The sequence below is a fragment of the Thermobia domestica genome, chromosome 8 (assembly GCF_964235325.1).
Source record: "Thermobia domestica chromosome 8, izTheDome1.hap1.1, whole genome shotgun sequence".
In the NCBI taxonomy this organism is placed as follows: domain Eukaryota; kingdom Metazoa; phylum Arthropoda; class Insecta; order Zygentoma; family Lepismatidae; genus Thermobia; species Thermobia domestica.
Window position 1 is genome coordinate 287,792,791 of NC_137461.1, and position 18,345 is coordinate 287,811,135.

The 18,345-nt window shown below is 39.1% G+C and overlaps 1 protein-coding gene across 3 annotated transcripts in view; it reads left to right on the forward strand.

Moving 5' to 3' along the window:
- The window catches only part of Pak (serine/threonine-protein kinase PAK 3-like protein), a 77,449-nt gene that overhangs the window by 56,304 nt on the left and 2,800 nt on the right, over positions 1-18,345 (forward strand). For all 3 annotated transcript variants that reach the window (XM_081769932.1, XM_081769934.1, XM_081769933.1), the window contains exons 7-10: positions 8,516-8,702; positions 9,538-9,730; positions 11,274-11,470; positions 17,127-17,264. In XM_081769932.1, coding sequence (XP_081626058.1) covers positions 8,516-8,702; positions 9,538-9,730; positions 11,274-11,470; positions 17,127-17,264 — 715 coding nt within the window. The remainder of the gene's footprint in view (positions 1-8,515; positions 8,703-9,537; positions 9,731-11,273; positions 11,471-17,126; positions 17,265-18,345) is intronic.

The following is an 18,345-nucleotide window of genomic DNA, read 5'->3' on the forward strand; positions in this document are numbered from 1 at the left end:
TCTGTTCAGGAATTGCTCAAAATGCTTCCCCATAGCATCTTCGTATCTTTTGTGTACTTGATTATTTTGCCTCATGAGTAATTATGTACTCTTATTACTACTTTATCTTTCCGGTTGTTAAAATGCTTTTCTTTTCTTAATAAACAGCCGATTAGTTCGACAGAAATCGAATAACTTTCTGTTCAGGTGCTCCAGTGCTGCAACATATTGTCGTGTGTATTCATATGTCTAAGTATTATTCTTATGTTCTACTTCTTTTTCAAGCTACTTTTTGTTACGGCATGTGGCTTAACAAAACTTTTCTTCTATACCAGGGTTCCTACTGGTCAAAGAGTTCAGGGAAAATGGTACAGGTCAGGGAACTTAGGGAAAAGACTGTAAATCAGGGAAAGTCAGGAAAAGTTTATAAAATATATTTTCTTTAACATTAATTGTACACCAATTTCAGCTTAGCCGATCATTATAAAGCGTATTTGGTTTTTATTGCTGTTTCTTTTCTTCTACATGCAATTTTGTTTTTATTGCTATATATTTTATTTTATTAATGAATGTATAAGTCTCTCATATTGAGGGTGTTTCATTGTCAGACAATTGGTAGCGTAATAATTGCGATATAGAACAAGTAACATTGGCGTGGGAGATCCGGGTTCGATTCTCGGCGGGAGCTCATGTGGTTCGGATTCCACGTTAATCAGTAGGTCCCGTCTCATATAGCCTCGTTGCTGAAAGGGACGATAAACTCCAAAACAATTCAACTCAAGAACAAGTAACATTAAACGTATTTTATACAGATTTATAGAAAGTCTGGAATATAGTTCATTGTCAGATGTTTGTAGGTAATCTATAATAATTGCAGTATTGGATAAGTAACAGATCTTTATTAAAACTGGATATGGACATTTTAAAGGAGCCTTGTCATTATTAAATGAATGTATAACAAGTATCGTATCTTCAGAGTAATTGATTGTCAGACGTTTGTGGGTAGATATTAATGATCACAGTATGGGACGTTGCTCAGATTTTTATGGAAAGTAAGTGGAATATGCACTCATGTCCAAAATTATTGTCGCATGTCTATAAATATGTTATTGTTGGAATATAATTTGATAGCGAATTCCCAGGTATTTCTTATAATGTTAATATGTGGATAATCGGCAAAGACATATATGTGGCAAATTTCATGCTAAAAGAGCAGTAAATAAGAACAATAAAACGAAAATAAATCTTTCTTGTCCATTTAGCAACATTTCCTTTTACTCATTCTAATTGTCGTATTTATAATTCTTTTCCTATGAAATTTACCACAAATATGCATTTCCCGATTATACATATATTATCAGTATTAAAAGTACCCTGCAGAATCATTAGCAAATTATATTCTTACAAGAAGACAGTTATAGATATGCGACAATCATTTTGAACATACGTGTACGTATGAGCAATTAATTACTATTTATCTCTATAAAATAAATGTTCTCATATATAAATATTCACCGTTATTTACTCCTTATTTATATGTCAATGCAGGGCTCATAGCGAGTCACTTTTTTTTTAAACTAAAGTTAGTTTTTTTTTTTAGGTTGGTTACTAAAAGAAGTTACTTTTTTTTCTTTCTTTCAAATTTGTCACTAAAAGTTACTTTTTTGGGAGGTAAAGTGACTCGTGTGAATTATGTTTTGCATTAGCAGTTTTCTAAGAAAAATATTATAAAAATAAATGAAAACAGGCAAAAACTTGTTACTCATTACTCTTCTGAAAGCTTCAGTACTTGGTGCCACATGTGAAACAGTCAACTTTATCCCTCACTTCAGCTTTTATTCTTTCTAAAGCACAGTGGATGGTTGGTGGATGCATAAGCTCTCAAGTAGTGCTGTTGAATTTTTGTGACATTTGCGGTTTTCGGTTTTTGAGAAAACCGATTTTCTGAAAACCGAAAACCGCAAATGCGGTTTTCAAAACCGAAACCGCAGATGCGGTTTTCAAAACCGAAACCGCAAATGCGGTTTTCAAAACCGAAACCGCAAATGCGGTTTTCCAAACTGAAACCGAAAAAGCTCTTTTCGAAAGCGAAAGCCGCCCGAAACCGTGTTTGCGGTTTTATAAGGGATTGTCCTTTTCAAAGTAGAAACAATGTTTGCGGTTTTTAATTACACCTTTTAACAATTGTGAAAGCATCTATCGATCGAGACAAATGTATTGATTTATATGTGTGTTTTAACATTTTTTATTTGCTCCAAGACTATTATGGTAATATGTGCAGCACAGTGCGAAAGGGATAATTCGATGGCTGTACAAGTCTCAGCTAAATTAGGGTGACAAATACTGACGTTCGATCCTTAGCTTTTTTTTTAAAGTTATTTCTTTGACGACTATTCAATGTACTTTTCGGCTGCAGGGAAGCAAACTGGACCCCATCTGATTTTCATATATGTTGTAAATTAGACCACCAGGAACACGGATCTGAAGGAATTTTGACATTTCGAATGTCGGAACTCGAGATATTCGAACATAAATTGACCATGGAAGAAAACTGGACCCCACCTGATTTTTATATATTTTGTAAAGTAGACCACAAGGAACACGTATCTGAAGGAATTTTGACATTCCGAATTTCGGAACTCGAGATATTCGAACATCAGTGAAAACGGAAGCAAACTAGACCCCAACTGATTTTTATATATTTTGTAAACTAAACCACGAGAAACACGAATCTGAAGGAATTTTGACATTCCGAATTTCGGAACTCGAGATATTCGAACATAAAGTAACCAGGAAGCAAAAAGGACACTATTTGATTTTTATATATTTTGTAAACTGGACCAAAATTAGCAATTATCTGAACGAATTTTGACATTCCGATTTCCCGATCTCGAGATACTAGAACTTATACAGTAGTTTTATGTAATATGTATAAAAGTAACGAAGAAAGTTCTGTCGCTTTTTGACCTATCACTTAGAGCATAGATATGTCACCAAAGACGTACCTGGAAGATCAAAAATAGTACCCATCAGTATCAATGACCTTCTGCCAACGTTCGGGATGGGCATGGATTCCTTCGCGGTAGAACTTGGTTTGCCGTGAAGCGAAGAAGGTATCAAGTGCATTTAGCACCTCTACTACGGAGTTGAACTGGAGTCCTCTAAAGTGAGTGTCCAAGGAAAGGAACAGGTGATAACCGGACGGTATAATGTCCGGACAGTATGGCGGATGCAATAGTGTTTCCCATTCAAGGTGTAGGATGGTGTTCCGGCTCATTCTAGCTATGTGGGGCATAGCGTTGTCCCGTAATGGGGGAACCCCTTAGCGATTGAGAAGTGTTGGCTCCAGGGTATTGAGTTTTTCTTGAACACGGCTCAACTGCTGACAGTAGACAGTTGCATTGATGTTCTTCTCTGACCGCCCGGTAGCAGTTCCCGATGCACGATGTCGTGAGCAGTCCACCAAAAACACAGGAGGACTTTCTGGCCCGGAAACAAATCATCTGGGACACATAGACCCAACTTGTAGTGCTTCCCAAATTGATGGAGGTGCTGGCGAATGGTTTCTCGACTAACATTGAATGTTAGCACCAGTTCCTCACATGTCTGTTCGGCTCAATTGCTACCTGAAGATCCTCATTTTGTACATGTGTTGGTCTTCCGGCACGTGTGGTGCGTCTTTCGTGAGTGTTTCGTCACCGTTCTTAAACTTGCTAAACCACTCTTGCACTGTCTGCGTAATCACGACACCCTCACCAAAGGCCTGAGGTATCTTCCGCCCCGCTACAGTGGCGTTTGATCCAAGTTGGAACTCGTACAGCATACACGCCCCTATGACGCTCTGTGGAGGTTCCATATTCACTCCGTCCTTACGTTTACGTTGTAACTGAACTTCCACAACCAGGTAGAATGTCGGATATACCCACACCAACAACTGATCTTCGCCTTATCTCCATTCGCATTAAACTCACGGTATGAGGGTCAATTTTACACAGAATTCCACAAAAAGCGACAGAACTTTCTTGGTTACCTTTATATATCTCTCAGGACATAATATGTTTCGTATAGAGAATATTGTGTTTTTTTCATATAGCGTCTATATTAAACTTTAAGTTTTAATATCTCGAGTTCCGGAGGTCGGAATGTCAAAACGCCTTCAGATTCGTGTTCCTCGTGATCTAGTTTACAAAATATATAAAAATCAGGGAAGGTCCAATTTGCTTCCCTGCATCCTACTTTTCAAACGAAACAGTTTTCCAGATTGTACATTTTGCTTCAAACTGAGTTCTGCCCTGGCTAAGAAACGTAACTTCGCTTCTATAAGAGTCTTTAAAGTTACACTTGAAATTGTCGTTCGGCATTCTTGTAGCTTGTGAAGGTATGAATAATTCAAGTATGTTTGTTACAACATCTACAAACGAATATTCATTCGTATAGAACCTCCAATACATTACATAGAAAACACATGAAATATACAAAGAAAACCATTGTGCATTAGAGCAGATCTCTTATTAGCAAATGATTCTGCACACGCGCACTGCTCAGATAGCCCAGAGCTTGAGCCTGAGCGCGAGTCCAAATTTAACTCAATCGCGATTGAGATTGTCAAAGGTGTAGCGGTTTACGGGGAATATATCATACCAACACTTTATCAACTAAGTTTTCTTAGATTTTTCTCCAATCCCAAAAAGCGGGTGGTTTTTCGTGATTAAGATATGTTTAAGCGGGGGACGAATATATAACCTGAAAATCGGGTGGTACCCGCTAAAATAGGGTAATAAGCCAACACTCAACACTCACAGATATAATAAGGTATATCCCTATTTAAGATCACTACACATGCAACTCATGAAATTCAATTTGAAATATCATCCACTTAGACTGACATCTTTTATATTATTATTACTCTCTCCCCATATTTTTAAAAATAGTACTGCCACTCTTTCTTTTGTTAACAAAAAGGCACCACCTCCCTTTCTTAATATAAAGAAAGAGAAAAGAAAGAAAGAAAATCTCTATCGCAATACACAATTTTATTTTTGATTTGTTGCCACTCCGATAAATGTGAATGTTGTTGTTTTGCATGTGTCGACTGGCTTCTTATCGCAAGTCCCAGACACCTGCAATAGTTTATACTAGACGGAAACACCGATCATATTTTATTCTGTATCTTTTTACTTCCCAATAACGATAGCCATGCCTCTTTGAGAAATTGCAGCTTATTTTTTTTTTTATTCTGCCAATTGTAAAAGTATAGAATTTCCCTACACTTTAGGACATTTTAAGAAAAAATACCTTCTTTTCCTTCTGCAAATTTTGATCATTTTCCCCTAAGCCGCCGAGGGAAATTTCCCTCCATCTGGCAACTGAGAGCCGGTGTGGGGAAAGATTCTTTGCTGTTTTCTCGTCGTTACTTGATATTAGTGCTGTAGAATTTTTGTGACATTTGCGGTTTTCAAAACCGAAACCGCAAAAGCGGTTTTCAAAACCGAAACCGCAAAAGCGGTTTTCAAAACCGAAACCGCAAATGCGGTTTTCGAAACCGAAACCGCAAAAGCGGTTTTCAAAACCGAAACCGCAAAAGCGGTTTTCAAAACCGAAACCGCAAAAGCGGTTTTCAAAACCGAAACCGCAAAAGCGGTTTTCAAAACCGAAACCACAAAATCGGTTTTCAAAACCGAAACCACAAAATCGGTTTTCAAAACCGACATTTCGGTTTGATGAAATTTCACTTTTTTCAAAAACCGGTTTTCGGTTTTTTCAAAAACCGATTTCGACAGCACTACTCTCAAGGTGGGGTTGAGAACCCTTCTGTGTCTATTCTTTCTTCTATCATAATAGTCTTTTAGTTTTCTCTCCGCTCAACGTTGTGTGTATGTGTGTTTGTGTGGTTCATCATGTTCGACTTGTGTTATGCTTCTTGTATGCTATTCTTAAGAGTAGGTGATGAATTTGAATACTTCATGGCTTTTAGAACTCTCAATGCTAAGTTAAATATAATGTCTGGGATGAAGAAATTCGGAAATAGGCCAGAACTGGTTCCACTTACTCAGAAGATACTTACATCTGGTAAGTCTGCTTACCCTAACTACAAAGCATACTTAGAAAATCTAAGAATGGAGGAAGCTCAAAAAGAAGTAGTAAAGAAGAAAAGACGAAACAAAACAACAGAGAAGTAATAGAGAAATTGACAAAGGAAAAAAGGGGCATAATGAGATTTATGTCACTTTTTGGTCACTTTTTCGTGTGCTTTTCGTAACTTTTTTGTGTGCTTTTGGTCACTTTTCAACTATTTACAAGAGACCATACCACTATGAGCCCTGTCAATGTCATCCGAAACCTGCCATGAAAGTCGGGGAATTCCCTGCCAAAGGTCAGGGAACGTCAGGGAAATAGATTTCTCCAGATCAGTAGGAACCCTGTATACGATTATTTACCCTATCTGGTCGTATGTGGATGTCCGTGTCTGGGAGACAAGCAGTGTCAAGAACTACGTAATGGATCGCCATCAATTTTAGCTAAGATGTAGAGGCTCAAAAGTAAGGAAACGAGATCGTTGATAGAGATGACATTGAAACCACAAGTGATAGAAATTAACCATTTCCAGTTTTTACGTTTCATCGTTATAAAGCAAAAACAGTAATAAATAGCGAGAAGTGGCCTCCTGTAGTGTATTAAGCGTCCCAGAAATACATTTAATCTCTATCCTCAACTGTAAACTAAAACTAAATTGCTGACTATCCGGTACTACTTCGGTTTCAATATTTATCTACATCGGGCAAAAACGATAATAGATAGCGAAACGCGATTGAACGTTCTAAGAATAGGTACCATCTTCTTTAACCCTATATTCAAACCAGAAGCGGCAGAAACCAATCACTTCCAGTTCTAACGTTGATTGCTATAGATGAAAAACTGTAATAGATAGCGATAAGTGGTTTCTTGAATTTAGTTAAGCATTCCAAGAATATATTTCATCTGCACTCTAATCTGTACTAAAACCGGAAGTGGTGGAAATCTACTACAACTTCTGCTTTCAATAATAAGAAAATATCATGCCATACAAACCAAACTTCTTCATATGTTATGTATGTGACACTGCCACTTGTGTATTGTAACTTGTTTGTGGAACGTATATTTACCATAGTTGTTCAAACTACGGAGACCGGCTCTTGGGCTCTGGGCTCGAGCTCAATAACAACGAGGGGAAATGTGATTGTGAGCCCTATAATTTGATAGCGAACTACAGCAAACTCGCGAAGTCCGAGCGAAACTCGAGCCTAAGTATGATTACTGAGGGCAACCACGAGCGAGTGCAACTCTATTAAGGATAGCAAGCCTAAGCTCGAATGAGTGCAAGTCTTAAGATATGATCCTGATTGAGATTACTTACCGCGAACTTTACTGTGAATAGAGGGCCTTGAGATTAGTAAGCGCGATTTTCACTGAGGGTAGGGAGCCTTGAGATTAGTGAGCGCGAGCTTCACTGAGGGTAGGGAGCCTTGAGAGTAGTGAGCGCGAACTTCACTGAGGGTAGGGAGCCTTGAGATTAGTGAGCGCGAGCTTCACTGAGGGTAGGGAGCCTTGAGATTAGTGAGCGCGAGCATCACTGAGGGTAGGGAGCCTTGAGAGTAGTGAGCGCGAACTTGACTGAGGGTAGGGAGCCTTGAGATTAGTGAGCGCGAACTTCACTGAGGGTTAGGAGCCTTGAGAGTAGTGAGCGCGAACTTCACTGAGGGTAGGGGGCCTTGAGAGTAGTGAGCGCGAACTTCACTGAGGGTAGGGGGCCTTGAGATTAGTGAGCGCGAGCATCACTGAGGGTAGGGAGCCTTGAGAGTAGTGAGCGGGAACTTGACTGAGGGTAGGGAGCCTTGAGATTAGTGAGCGCGAACTTCACTGAGGGTAGGGAACCTCGAGAGTAGTGAGCGCGAACTTGACTGAGGGTAGGGAGCCTTGAGATTAGTAAGCATGAACTTCACTGAGGATACGAAACCCTGAGATTAGTGAGCGCGAATTTCACTGAGGGTAGGGAGCCTTGAGATTAGTAAGCATGAACTTCACTGAGGATACGGAATCGTGTGATTAGTGAGCACGAGCTTCACTAAGGATAGAGAGCCTGAGCTCACACGAACGCGAATGAGCTTCAATTGCAAAGTGACCATCTCTGATACTTATACTTGAATCTGAAAAACGTTTCGACTTACTTGACTTTTCGTGTCTTATACTGTCTATCGGTCTGTCTTACTGCTCATTTACGCTAGTGTTATTATTTCTGCTTTAATCCATTTTCATGCCTGGACGACATACTTCTGTAGGTTTGAAAGCAGTTTTTGATCAATTTCCTACTGACTTGCTAGCCCAAACGCATTACTTTATTAGCCTCCACCTATGGTAATAGCTCACCATAAAGACATAAGTTGGATTTTGATAAATAGTCATAATTTTAAGTTAAGAGTTAGTGCCTGTCATTTAGTACCATAATTTCCTGTATTACTTAAAAAAATAGAAAATCTAATAATGTATTGTTTGATTGCAGGGCCTCTGGAACTGTGTATACAGCAATAGAAACTTCAACGGGGATGGAAGTAGCCATTAAACAAATGAATCTCTCCCAACAACCAAAGAAGGAGCTAATTATTAATGAAATTCTTGTGATGAGAGAAAACAAACATACGAACGTTGTCAACTACCTAGATAGTTATTTAGTTGGGGAAGAATTATGGGTAAGTGTGATACTCACTGTCAGTTGATCATTTATCTCTATAACACAATTCATGTGAGAATATACCTAAAACAATTTATAAATGTGTAAAACACAGGAATTAAAATTCCAAGTAGAAGCTGAAACAAGAGCTCTGACTGATGGGTAAAGTCAGGGAATTTAATTTTTTTCAGGAAAAGTGACAGAACATTTGGGGAACTGGCAGACTATTTTCATCGCAGAGAATGAAGTAATATACGTACTATGATATGTCAATATGTGCTGCAGCAAATAGAAAGATTAGAGAAATCGCAAGCTATACTTTGTGTCAGTTCATGTTTCTGAAAAGAAATTTTGATTCGAATGGAAATTCAGCTGCTGCAAACAGTTGGCTAGAAATTGGCAATTATGCAGATTTAGCCAAAATATAATTAATACCTCTTTCTTCTAGCTAATCAATACCTAGGTATATGAAAATGGCTAGGTCTAACCACAAAATGACTAAATCGGTAATATTGCTGGTCTGGTACCTAGTCGAGCTCATATTCGAGCATATCCGAACACGTTCAGTGCGAATGGTTGTATGACCTCTATCACCACAGTGGTGCCGCTCCTTGGCTAACACGTATTCTGTCTGTCCGCATAGTCTCGGTTTTCGAGTCTCGATGTGCGCATTGAATATAAACTAAAAAATATTAGTTCTGGTTCTACTTGGAATAGATATTCCGTTTTATGTAGCCCTATGTGTGAAAAAGGATGTAACCTGTCAACCGCTGGATTTTTTTAAAAGTCTTTGACTTGCCAATTATATTGATTTACATGCAATGTATAATCTAGTTTATTTTGTTTGTATGTAGGTGGTAATGGAATATTTGCCTGGTGGGTCTTTGACGGACGTGGTGACGGAGACGTGCATGGATGAAGGCCAGATAGCGTCAGTATGCCGTGAAGTATTACAAGCATTAGAGTTTTTACATTGTAATCAAGTGATTCATCGTGATATCAAGTCAGACAACATTCTTCTTGGGATGGATGGAAGCGTCAAACTCAGTAAGTAGTTGCCACTCTTCTAGTGACTTCTGATATATATATATATATATGAAATTTCGTTTATATGAGTTTGTAATTTCATATATATTAATGAAATATGTGTATGTTGTTGAATTCGCACCTACTGAGGGATCTGATATGTTTAAAAATAAATTTAAATTGGTATTTTCTCCTTTCATTAATATATGTGAAATTACAACCGTCAAAAGATGTTCTTAAAATATGGACGCTGGATTGTCCAAACACAGCAGCTAGGCTGTTGTACAAGCCATGTGGTGTGAGTGGAGAGCACCAACTTCAGGGGTGAGAGACTGGGTGGCGTAGTGGTTAACCTCGGAACGGTATGCCGGAGATCCTGTGTTCGAGTCCCGGTCCAATCATTCACTTTTTCACTCTTTTTGTGTTATTTCTCAATATATCCGTCCTCCATGGGGTCACGAGAAAAACAAACTCAACGTTGACATTTTTGAAGTAACACTTACACTAATAATGAAAGTGTCCACGCTTGGATCCCTAATTACGCTTTTTATTCTAATTTTAGGATACTGAATCAGTTGAAACTATTTCTATACATATTCGTCCATGGGGTCACGAGAAAAATGTAAAATTTAGTATATAAATAAATAGATAAAAATACCCTAGCTTTGAGGTAATTTTTATCGTGACCACATGGATATATTTAAAAAAGATTTCATTGGATTCAGTATCCGTAAATTAGTATAATTAGAAATGTATCCAAGGGTGGATATTTTCACCATTAGCATAAGTAATAGCTCATTAAATGTGTGAAGTTACATTTGTCTATTGCAGTTAGTGGCGACATTTTTAATTTAGTTTTCAGGTGTTGCCGGAATACTCATACTTCCCCCCATTGCACTTAGCGTTTCTTCTAAATTCGTTTGATATATTTCCACCCAAAAGTTAATAGCTACTTCTAAGCTTGCGCTATCCTTCTGATCTGCTGTATCCTCCCCCTTTACGTTAAGTGCGGTTTTCATTATATGAAAAATAATCCTTAAGTGTTATGTCCCACGATTATGCCCGCTAGGCCAAAGGACACGGTGATGATGAAAATCGAATGAAATAGTGAAGTGAAGAAAGTGGGAGGAAACGGGAAAACCCCGAGAAAACCCACGCACACGATGTTTGTCCACTACTAAACTCACTTGGCACGAGCTGGGGTCGAATAAGGACCCCATGCACCAGAGGTGAACTGAGTTACCGCGGCCTTGGTTTTTATTATATGTGTATTATTCTTGTCTAGATTATACATCATCATTATACTTTTGTTTGTTTGTTTACATGATTCAACTAATTCTTTTGTTCCTCACGAGCTTGCTCCGAAAATTTCACCGAAGAACTTCGCATCATAATCCTTTCATGGTTGGTTATAATTATGTAGAATTACGTTGCATATACTTCCAGTCTGAAGTTTTAAGAGGGTACTTAAATGTAACGAAGAGCGATTAGAATTGCAAATATTTTAACAGAAATTAATTTTCTTTACATAAAGATGTTCACTTTTTTCTTCCTTTTTTTCCAGCTGACTTCGGTTTTTGTGCCCAGATATCTCCTGAGCAGTCGAAGCGAACAACTATGGTAGGGACTCCGTATTGGATGGCCCCAGAAGTAGTAACAAGAAAGCAATACGGTCCCAAAGTAGATATATGGTCGCTAGGAATCATGGCAATTGAAATGATTGAAGGTGAACCTCCGTACCTTAATGAAAATCCTCTCAGGGTGAGTATATTAGCGTCAATAATAACCATAGGCTGAAACTTTATCAGACGTCACTTAGTTTGTCTCGCACGCTCATGTTTGAATTCTTATCAGGTTGAACACCTGATAACAAGCGGAACACAGTCGGTTAACTAAACTCAGAAGCTCCCGGTGTGCACATTTGGTCCCTGTCTGAGCTCGGCCACCAAATATAGTGATATTTATTCCTTAGTCCTGTGGGTCCCAAACGGTGTGTCACAGTCCCATAATGTATGTCGCGAAAATTGAGAATTTAAAAAGCATGAAGCATTAAATGGTTGGTTAAAATCAATTTCCAGACTCTTACCAGTCAACATTAATAATAAAATCAAACAAGTGTGACGTGATGTCACGGGCTTTCAGTAGAGTGTGTTGTTAGTTAAAATGGTTGGGAACCACTTCTTAGTCGATGGATTACTTGCATTTGTTCAAATCCAGTTAGTAGTTACCGAGAAATGAAGTACTACGCACAAGGGAGCCGAGCTCGACCACTATACATACAATGATCTTGATTCATTACGATGGGATACTTGCCCACAAAATTTGATTTACATCTGGCCAGTGGTTACCGAGAAATAAAGTACCACACACATACACACAACTGAAGTTAAACTGTAAGTTTCCGTATGCTTATACCGGGAGATAATAATTATGATGAAATTTGTATTATCGTCTCGAAGAGTGCCATTCCATATGTGTTGTTAGTTTGTGTTTGTTAATATTTTGTATCTTTATTTGTTTGTTAATGTTTTATATCTTCTATTGAATCTACACTCAAAATTAAACGATGACTACAAAGACGTTTACCATTTTATGTCACTAATCCGACCGGAATCCTGAAAAATATCATCATTAATTCCAAAGAGGACCAAATACATTATTTTGGATAAATTTATCATTCAAAACCATTGGTGAAGAGGAGAAATCTCTATAATTGGTAACAACTGTCAAAGTTAGAACGTTGTTCATTGTTTATGTACAGATGGTTATCAGAAAAATGGAAACACCTGTAGTTGGCAACACGTCAGATGTATGGGTTGGCAGTGGTGTCGTGGCACCCGCAGCGCCGGACCGCTGGTGGTGGTGTGTTAGGTCGGTCTCCATACTACGTCAGGCGCAGTGGAACAGCAGTGTCCAGTGGCTGCAGCAGACGGAGATAGTGTAAAATGGGAGACCTCTCAGATTTTCAAAGAGGGCAAATTGTTGGTGTCCGGTAATGTGGAGTGAGTGTGACGGCAGTGGCTACTGTGTTAGGTGTGTCGCGTGGGACAGTGTCGAAGATGATGACGGCCTACACAACACACGGGAAAACCACATCGGGGAAGCGGAACAGTGGGCGGAAGAAAATCATGAGTGACAGGTCACGCCGGGTATTAAAGCGCATTGTCACGCAGAACCGTCGTGCCACTGCGGAGCAAGTGACGGAGGAACTCAATCAGCACCTCATGAATTACATGACATGAACTTACGGTGTCGTGTTGTACGGGCCAAACCGCTCATCAGGGACCATAACGCTTTCGCACACCGCAAATGGTGCCGCGACCGTGCAACTTGGACCGTTGAGGACTGAAAATGTGTGATATGGTCGAATGAGTCATCCTTCACCCTATTCCCAACCACGGGCCGTGTTTATGTGTGGAGAACGCCCAAAGAAGCTTATGATCTGCAGTGTCTCCGCCCAACTGTGAAACATGGCGGCGGCTCGTGATGCTGTGGGCCGCCATATCATGGATTTCATTGGGTCCTGTAGTCACACTTAGCGGACGAATCACTGCCAACGATTATGTCGCAATTTTAGGAGACCACTTGCATCCTATGGTCCGGATGTTGTTCCCGGACAATGACGCCATCTTCCAGGATGATAATGCACCCATTCACACAGCTGGCGTTGTTGCAGCGTGGTTTGAGGAACATCGGGATGAAGTTCAACACCTCCCCTGGCCCGCCCAATCCCCAGATCTCAACATAATTGAACATCTGTGGTCCGTCTTGGAAACACGATTCCGGCGACGATTTCCACCTCCATCCTCTCTCACAGAACTGGCCGATGCCCTGCACGAGGAATGGTGTAAAATTCCACTTGCTACCATTCACGACCTCTATGCCTCCATCCCACGTCGCATTAAGGCTGTTCTGAAGGCGAAAGGTGGCCCGACACCATATTAATCTGGTAAGTTGCAATTTCGTTCAGGTGTTTCCATTTTTCTGATCACCATCTGTAACTTGTTTGCTGTATTGTGGTATCTAAAGTACATTTAAATGTGCAGAACTAATTTGAGGAGACCCGTCCAGAGTTCTGCATAACATCATTTGTGCCGGTAGATACGTAATCATTTGATTTTGATTTTCACACTCAAAATTCCAGTTTATACACACCTAGGTATATATATTAATTTTCCATGCCTTCTGTTTTATTGAGAAGACATGCAATATCTTCACAAATCTGACTCCACAAAAAAGTACCTCACTCTCTCCCCCGATTGCGCGCTATGGCAAAAGTTCGCATGAACAAGTTGATATGTTTTTATATACTGTATATATATACACTAATTGCTACAATCACACGAGCGTCCTACTTCTGGGTTGACATCTCTGACTGCCTGGTGGGATTTTTCTCTTAACTTACAGTGTATCCAACTGAAATATATTCAGTTATTTTATTTTTATGTACACTCATGTCCAAAATTATTATCGCATGTCTATAAATATGTTGTTGTAGGAATATAATTTGATAACAAATTCTCCCGGTATTTCTGGTAATGTTAGTATGTGTATAATCGGCTAAGACATGTATGTGGTAAATTTCAAGTCAAAAGAGCAGTAAATAAGAACAATAAAACGAAAATAAAACTTTCTTGTCCATTTAGCAACATTTTGTTTTACTCTTTCTAATTTTCGTATTTATAATTCTTTTCCTTTGAAATTTACCACAAATATACATTTTCCGATTATACACACAGCATCAGTATTAAAAGTACCCTGCAAAATCATTATCAAATTATATTCTTACAAGAAGACAGTTATAGATATGCGTCAATCATTTTGGACACGATCGTACATAGCTAGTTTTTTTTTTTTTTTTTTTTTTCAAATCTTAGAAATCTGAGTTCTGACAAAACACTACATATAAATATCTTACTGATCCAATAAAAGTTGCTCAAGTTACATACATATATAGTTAAGTTTATACACAGGGTTTTTCATTTCAAGTACAAAGAATAGATTATAAATTCCCTATCAATAATTGTATCAGGAGGTTATTAGGTTGTGTTCAGTAAAGTAAGGAATTAAGAAATTCGTAGTAATGGGGTTTAAACATCTACGAACGATGTGGACAGAACAGGCTTCAGTTTCCATATCTTCTGTAGATTCTCTTGAAGACATCTGGAAAGAAATTAAGAGAGATTATTATCTACGATGAATGAACAAAGTATAAATGATATGAAGTAATGTAATAAATAAATAAAATAATTAATGTATAATAAAATTTAAAGTAATAGGTACTTATATCTTCCTTTGTACGTACCTGTATCACCATCATATCATTTTCCTTACTAACCTAAGAAAGCTTTTGTTGAAGATCACAGCATCTAGTTGATGGTCATCATATATGTGTAACTAGTATGTTTTTGTTATATGTGCTAGTATGAACTAAATATAGAGTTTTGTTTCCGACTTTTGATGACCATTTCAACTTGCACTTACTTACCTTAAGAGAAATCATGTCACCATGGAGAGTGCTCTGTTTAGTGGTCCTGCATCTGGGCAATTGCCCGACAGCGAGGTTTCCACTGTAGGAGACGCATGCAGTGTGGTCATGTCAACCCGCAACCACTCCTCCAGACAGGCTTTTCATAGCCCTTCAACTGTGCGGGGTCTCCTGTAAGACAAGGCTCGTTTCTTAAGGCCGAAAGCGCAAAAGACCATCGATGACGCATCAGGACTTCATTGGAATATTTCTGAATGAATGGCGCGAATTCCAGTTCCTGCTGTCGTTTGTTGGAAGAAGAGGCAGGTTAAGCGCGATGTGTGACTTGACGCCTTGTCTTGATGCACTCACGCGATTCTTGTCTCTCCCGTAGAGACGGAGAATGTCATGGCGATAAACAGGTGTCAGGACGTTAGCCTGATAGTATGTCGAATTCACCTTCGTATTTTTGGCTACACGATGTATGATTAGCTTGCTATGATAGAGTATCCAGCAATGATAATGAAACCTGTGCCAAAACTTTCCTTGCATTCAGTGAACCATCTGTGAAACTCCCTCGCACTGTCGATCGATAAAAAAAAATTGCACGTGGCTTGTGACAGTCATCCAGATAAACATATGCCGCCTCTAGTGTTAAAACAAACTTCCACTTTTCACCTGCCAGGTACCGCTCATACAGCTTTCGACAGTTGGTGCGACATTCCTGGATGTGTTTTGGCAAGACCTTATGAACACGCCCCTTCCGTCGCTTTACCAACCTCAAGTCGCGGTGAATGATGGTGTGCACTGTCTTCAGTGATGTCTGTAACCCATTCGCGATACTCTTCTGTGTGAGTGGATTCTCCCTGGTGACCAGTGCCTCAACTTCCCGAATTCTAGCTCGTGTACGGCTAGTGGCAGGCCGGGGTTTGCCTGTTTTTGCCCCACAGGAATCATCCCACTCTTCACCTTACCTGCCCCTTTCAACATCCGTGATATGCCATTTTTGGACACAGTGGATCCACGCTCCTTGGACATTTTGATAATGGCACTGTAAGTTAAGTTCACGTCGGAAAGGGCAGTTATCCTCCCGATCGCCAATGAGCACTTATCATACCTATCACTCACAGTCAATGGTCCAGGGTGACACACGATTGGCAACTTCCTTCTCTTCCCGCTTGGTGGTGCTGCAAATAAATAAATTATATACATTTGAGCGTCTCCCCTCGTTAGATGGTTAGATGCGTACTCTTTAAAATATATAATCACATTCTAGTCAATAACACTTTAGTTAAAAAGGGCATTCTCTGATCATGGTTGTAACTCCAAAGTTTGTGCCCAAATTACTTTTGCACCTCGTAAATGTACGTGAATACTTTCAACTCGCAACAACAGTAATTAATAATAATAATAATATCGGTATATAAAACTGCTCACGCTACAATTAGATAACTTTTGAAACAAGTAAATAATGCTTTGTTATTGCTAACATTTTCTGCGGGATATGCTTTCCCGTAAGAACTTGGCTTGTGACTCTGTGGATAGGGTACGCGCTTTTGGGACGGGGACTCAGGTTCGATTCCCGCGGAAGCTTATGTGGTTTGGATTCCAGATTAAGCTGTTAGAGCTACATTTAATATTGCCACACTGCTGAAAGGCACACTAAACTCAAATCAATCCATTCTAGGCCTTCTAATGTAATTGAAATTTGGTGTTACTTGACGTACCTTTGATATAACGTCAAAGTAGTACAGTGTATTAAAATAGTGTGTTGTAATTATTTTCCAGGCCCACCGTGGGCGTGGGTTTTCTCGGGGTTCTCCCGTTTCCCCCACTTTCTTCATTCCACCATTTCATTCATTACTCATCATCACCGTCTCCTTTAGCCTAATCGGCATAACCGTGGGACGTAAAACTCAAAAATTTCATTTTTTTTTTTTTATTTTCCAGGCCCTGTATCTAATAGCAACCAATGGAAAGCCAGAAATTAAGGAGAAGGAGAAATTGTCGCCAGTATTCCAAGACTTCCTCGATCAGTGTCTTGAAGTCGAAGTGGAGAAAAGAGCTTCTGCGTCGGAGCTTCTCAAAGTAAGCACTGCAGTTCTTGTTTGTTAGTTTAGCTTAATTTTACGGCCGACAGTGATTATCTACAGGATGTTCGGACACAGCGGTAAAAAAAAGTTGGGAAATGAATTCTCTCACGAAAACATGAAAAAAATTCTGAATCAATATGAGTGAACAAATGCATTCTTTCAGATTATAGGCCGCAAGAAATTGATTGGAGCGGTACGAAAAGCGTCGAAATTGAAGAACAAAGTATCGGATAAGATCAGGAAAAAGAGCATTGTGATCATTTAGAGCCTAGATTCCATTAATGTAGCAGTGCGTGTGAAATGTGCTCCAGTTTTCCGTGTATCTATCAGTTTTCGTTTCTAAAAGACCTGATGGATATCCTCCTATGCTTCGAAGCTAATCGTGTCACCGCCCCCTATTTCACATCCACTCGTGTATTAATGGATTTTGCTTTGATTTGCTTTTCAGTTTAGCTTTTTTTTCAGCAGCGAGGCTGTATGAGACATGGGATTCGAACCCCGTGAGCTCCGACCGGAAATCAAATTCAAATCTTCCATGCATGCACTAACCGCTTATCCATGAGAGAGCTCTCATGTGTTCATGCAATCTAGGCTTAAAATTATTAGTACCTTTTTTTTAATTACCGGATCGTGATATGACATTTCGTTCCTAAGGTTAGCTCTTGAATTTTAACGTTCTTACAAATTTTCGGCAGGCTATATCTCAAAGTAGCGCATTTGTGCACCCATGTTAGTCTGCAATTTCTTTTCCTGTTTTCGTGTGAGGATTCAATTCCCTTTTAATAATAATAATAATATAATAATAATAATAATAATGTTTACTAACACCTTGTATAATAGGAGTGATCAGCGCAGGGATGCAGTCATATCAGAACCACACAGCGTTTATATTGTATGAAAAAAGGGATGGTTACAACGTTAAAAGAGAGGGCGCATAGCAGACTCTGTACATAAACAGTGGCATGAGGTGACTTGCGGATTAATCATCCATTACCGTTTCCAGTCGTATGTCATTGAATATGCCTTTCAGCTTGAAGCATGGAGCTTGAAAAACCTTTTTATTTTTCTCTCTCCAT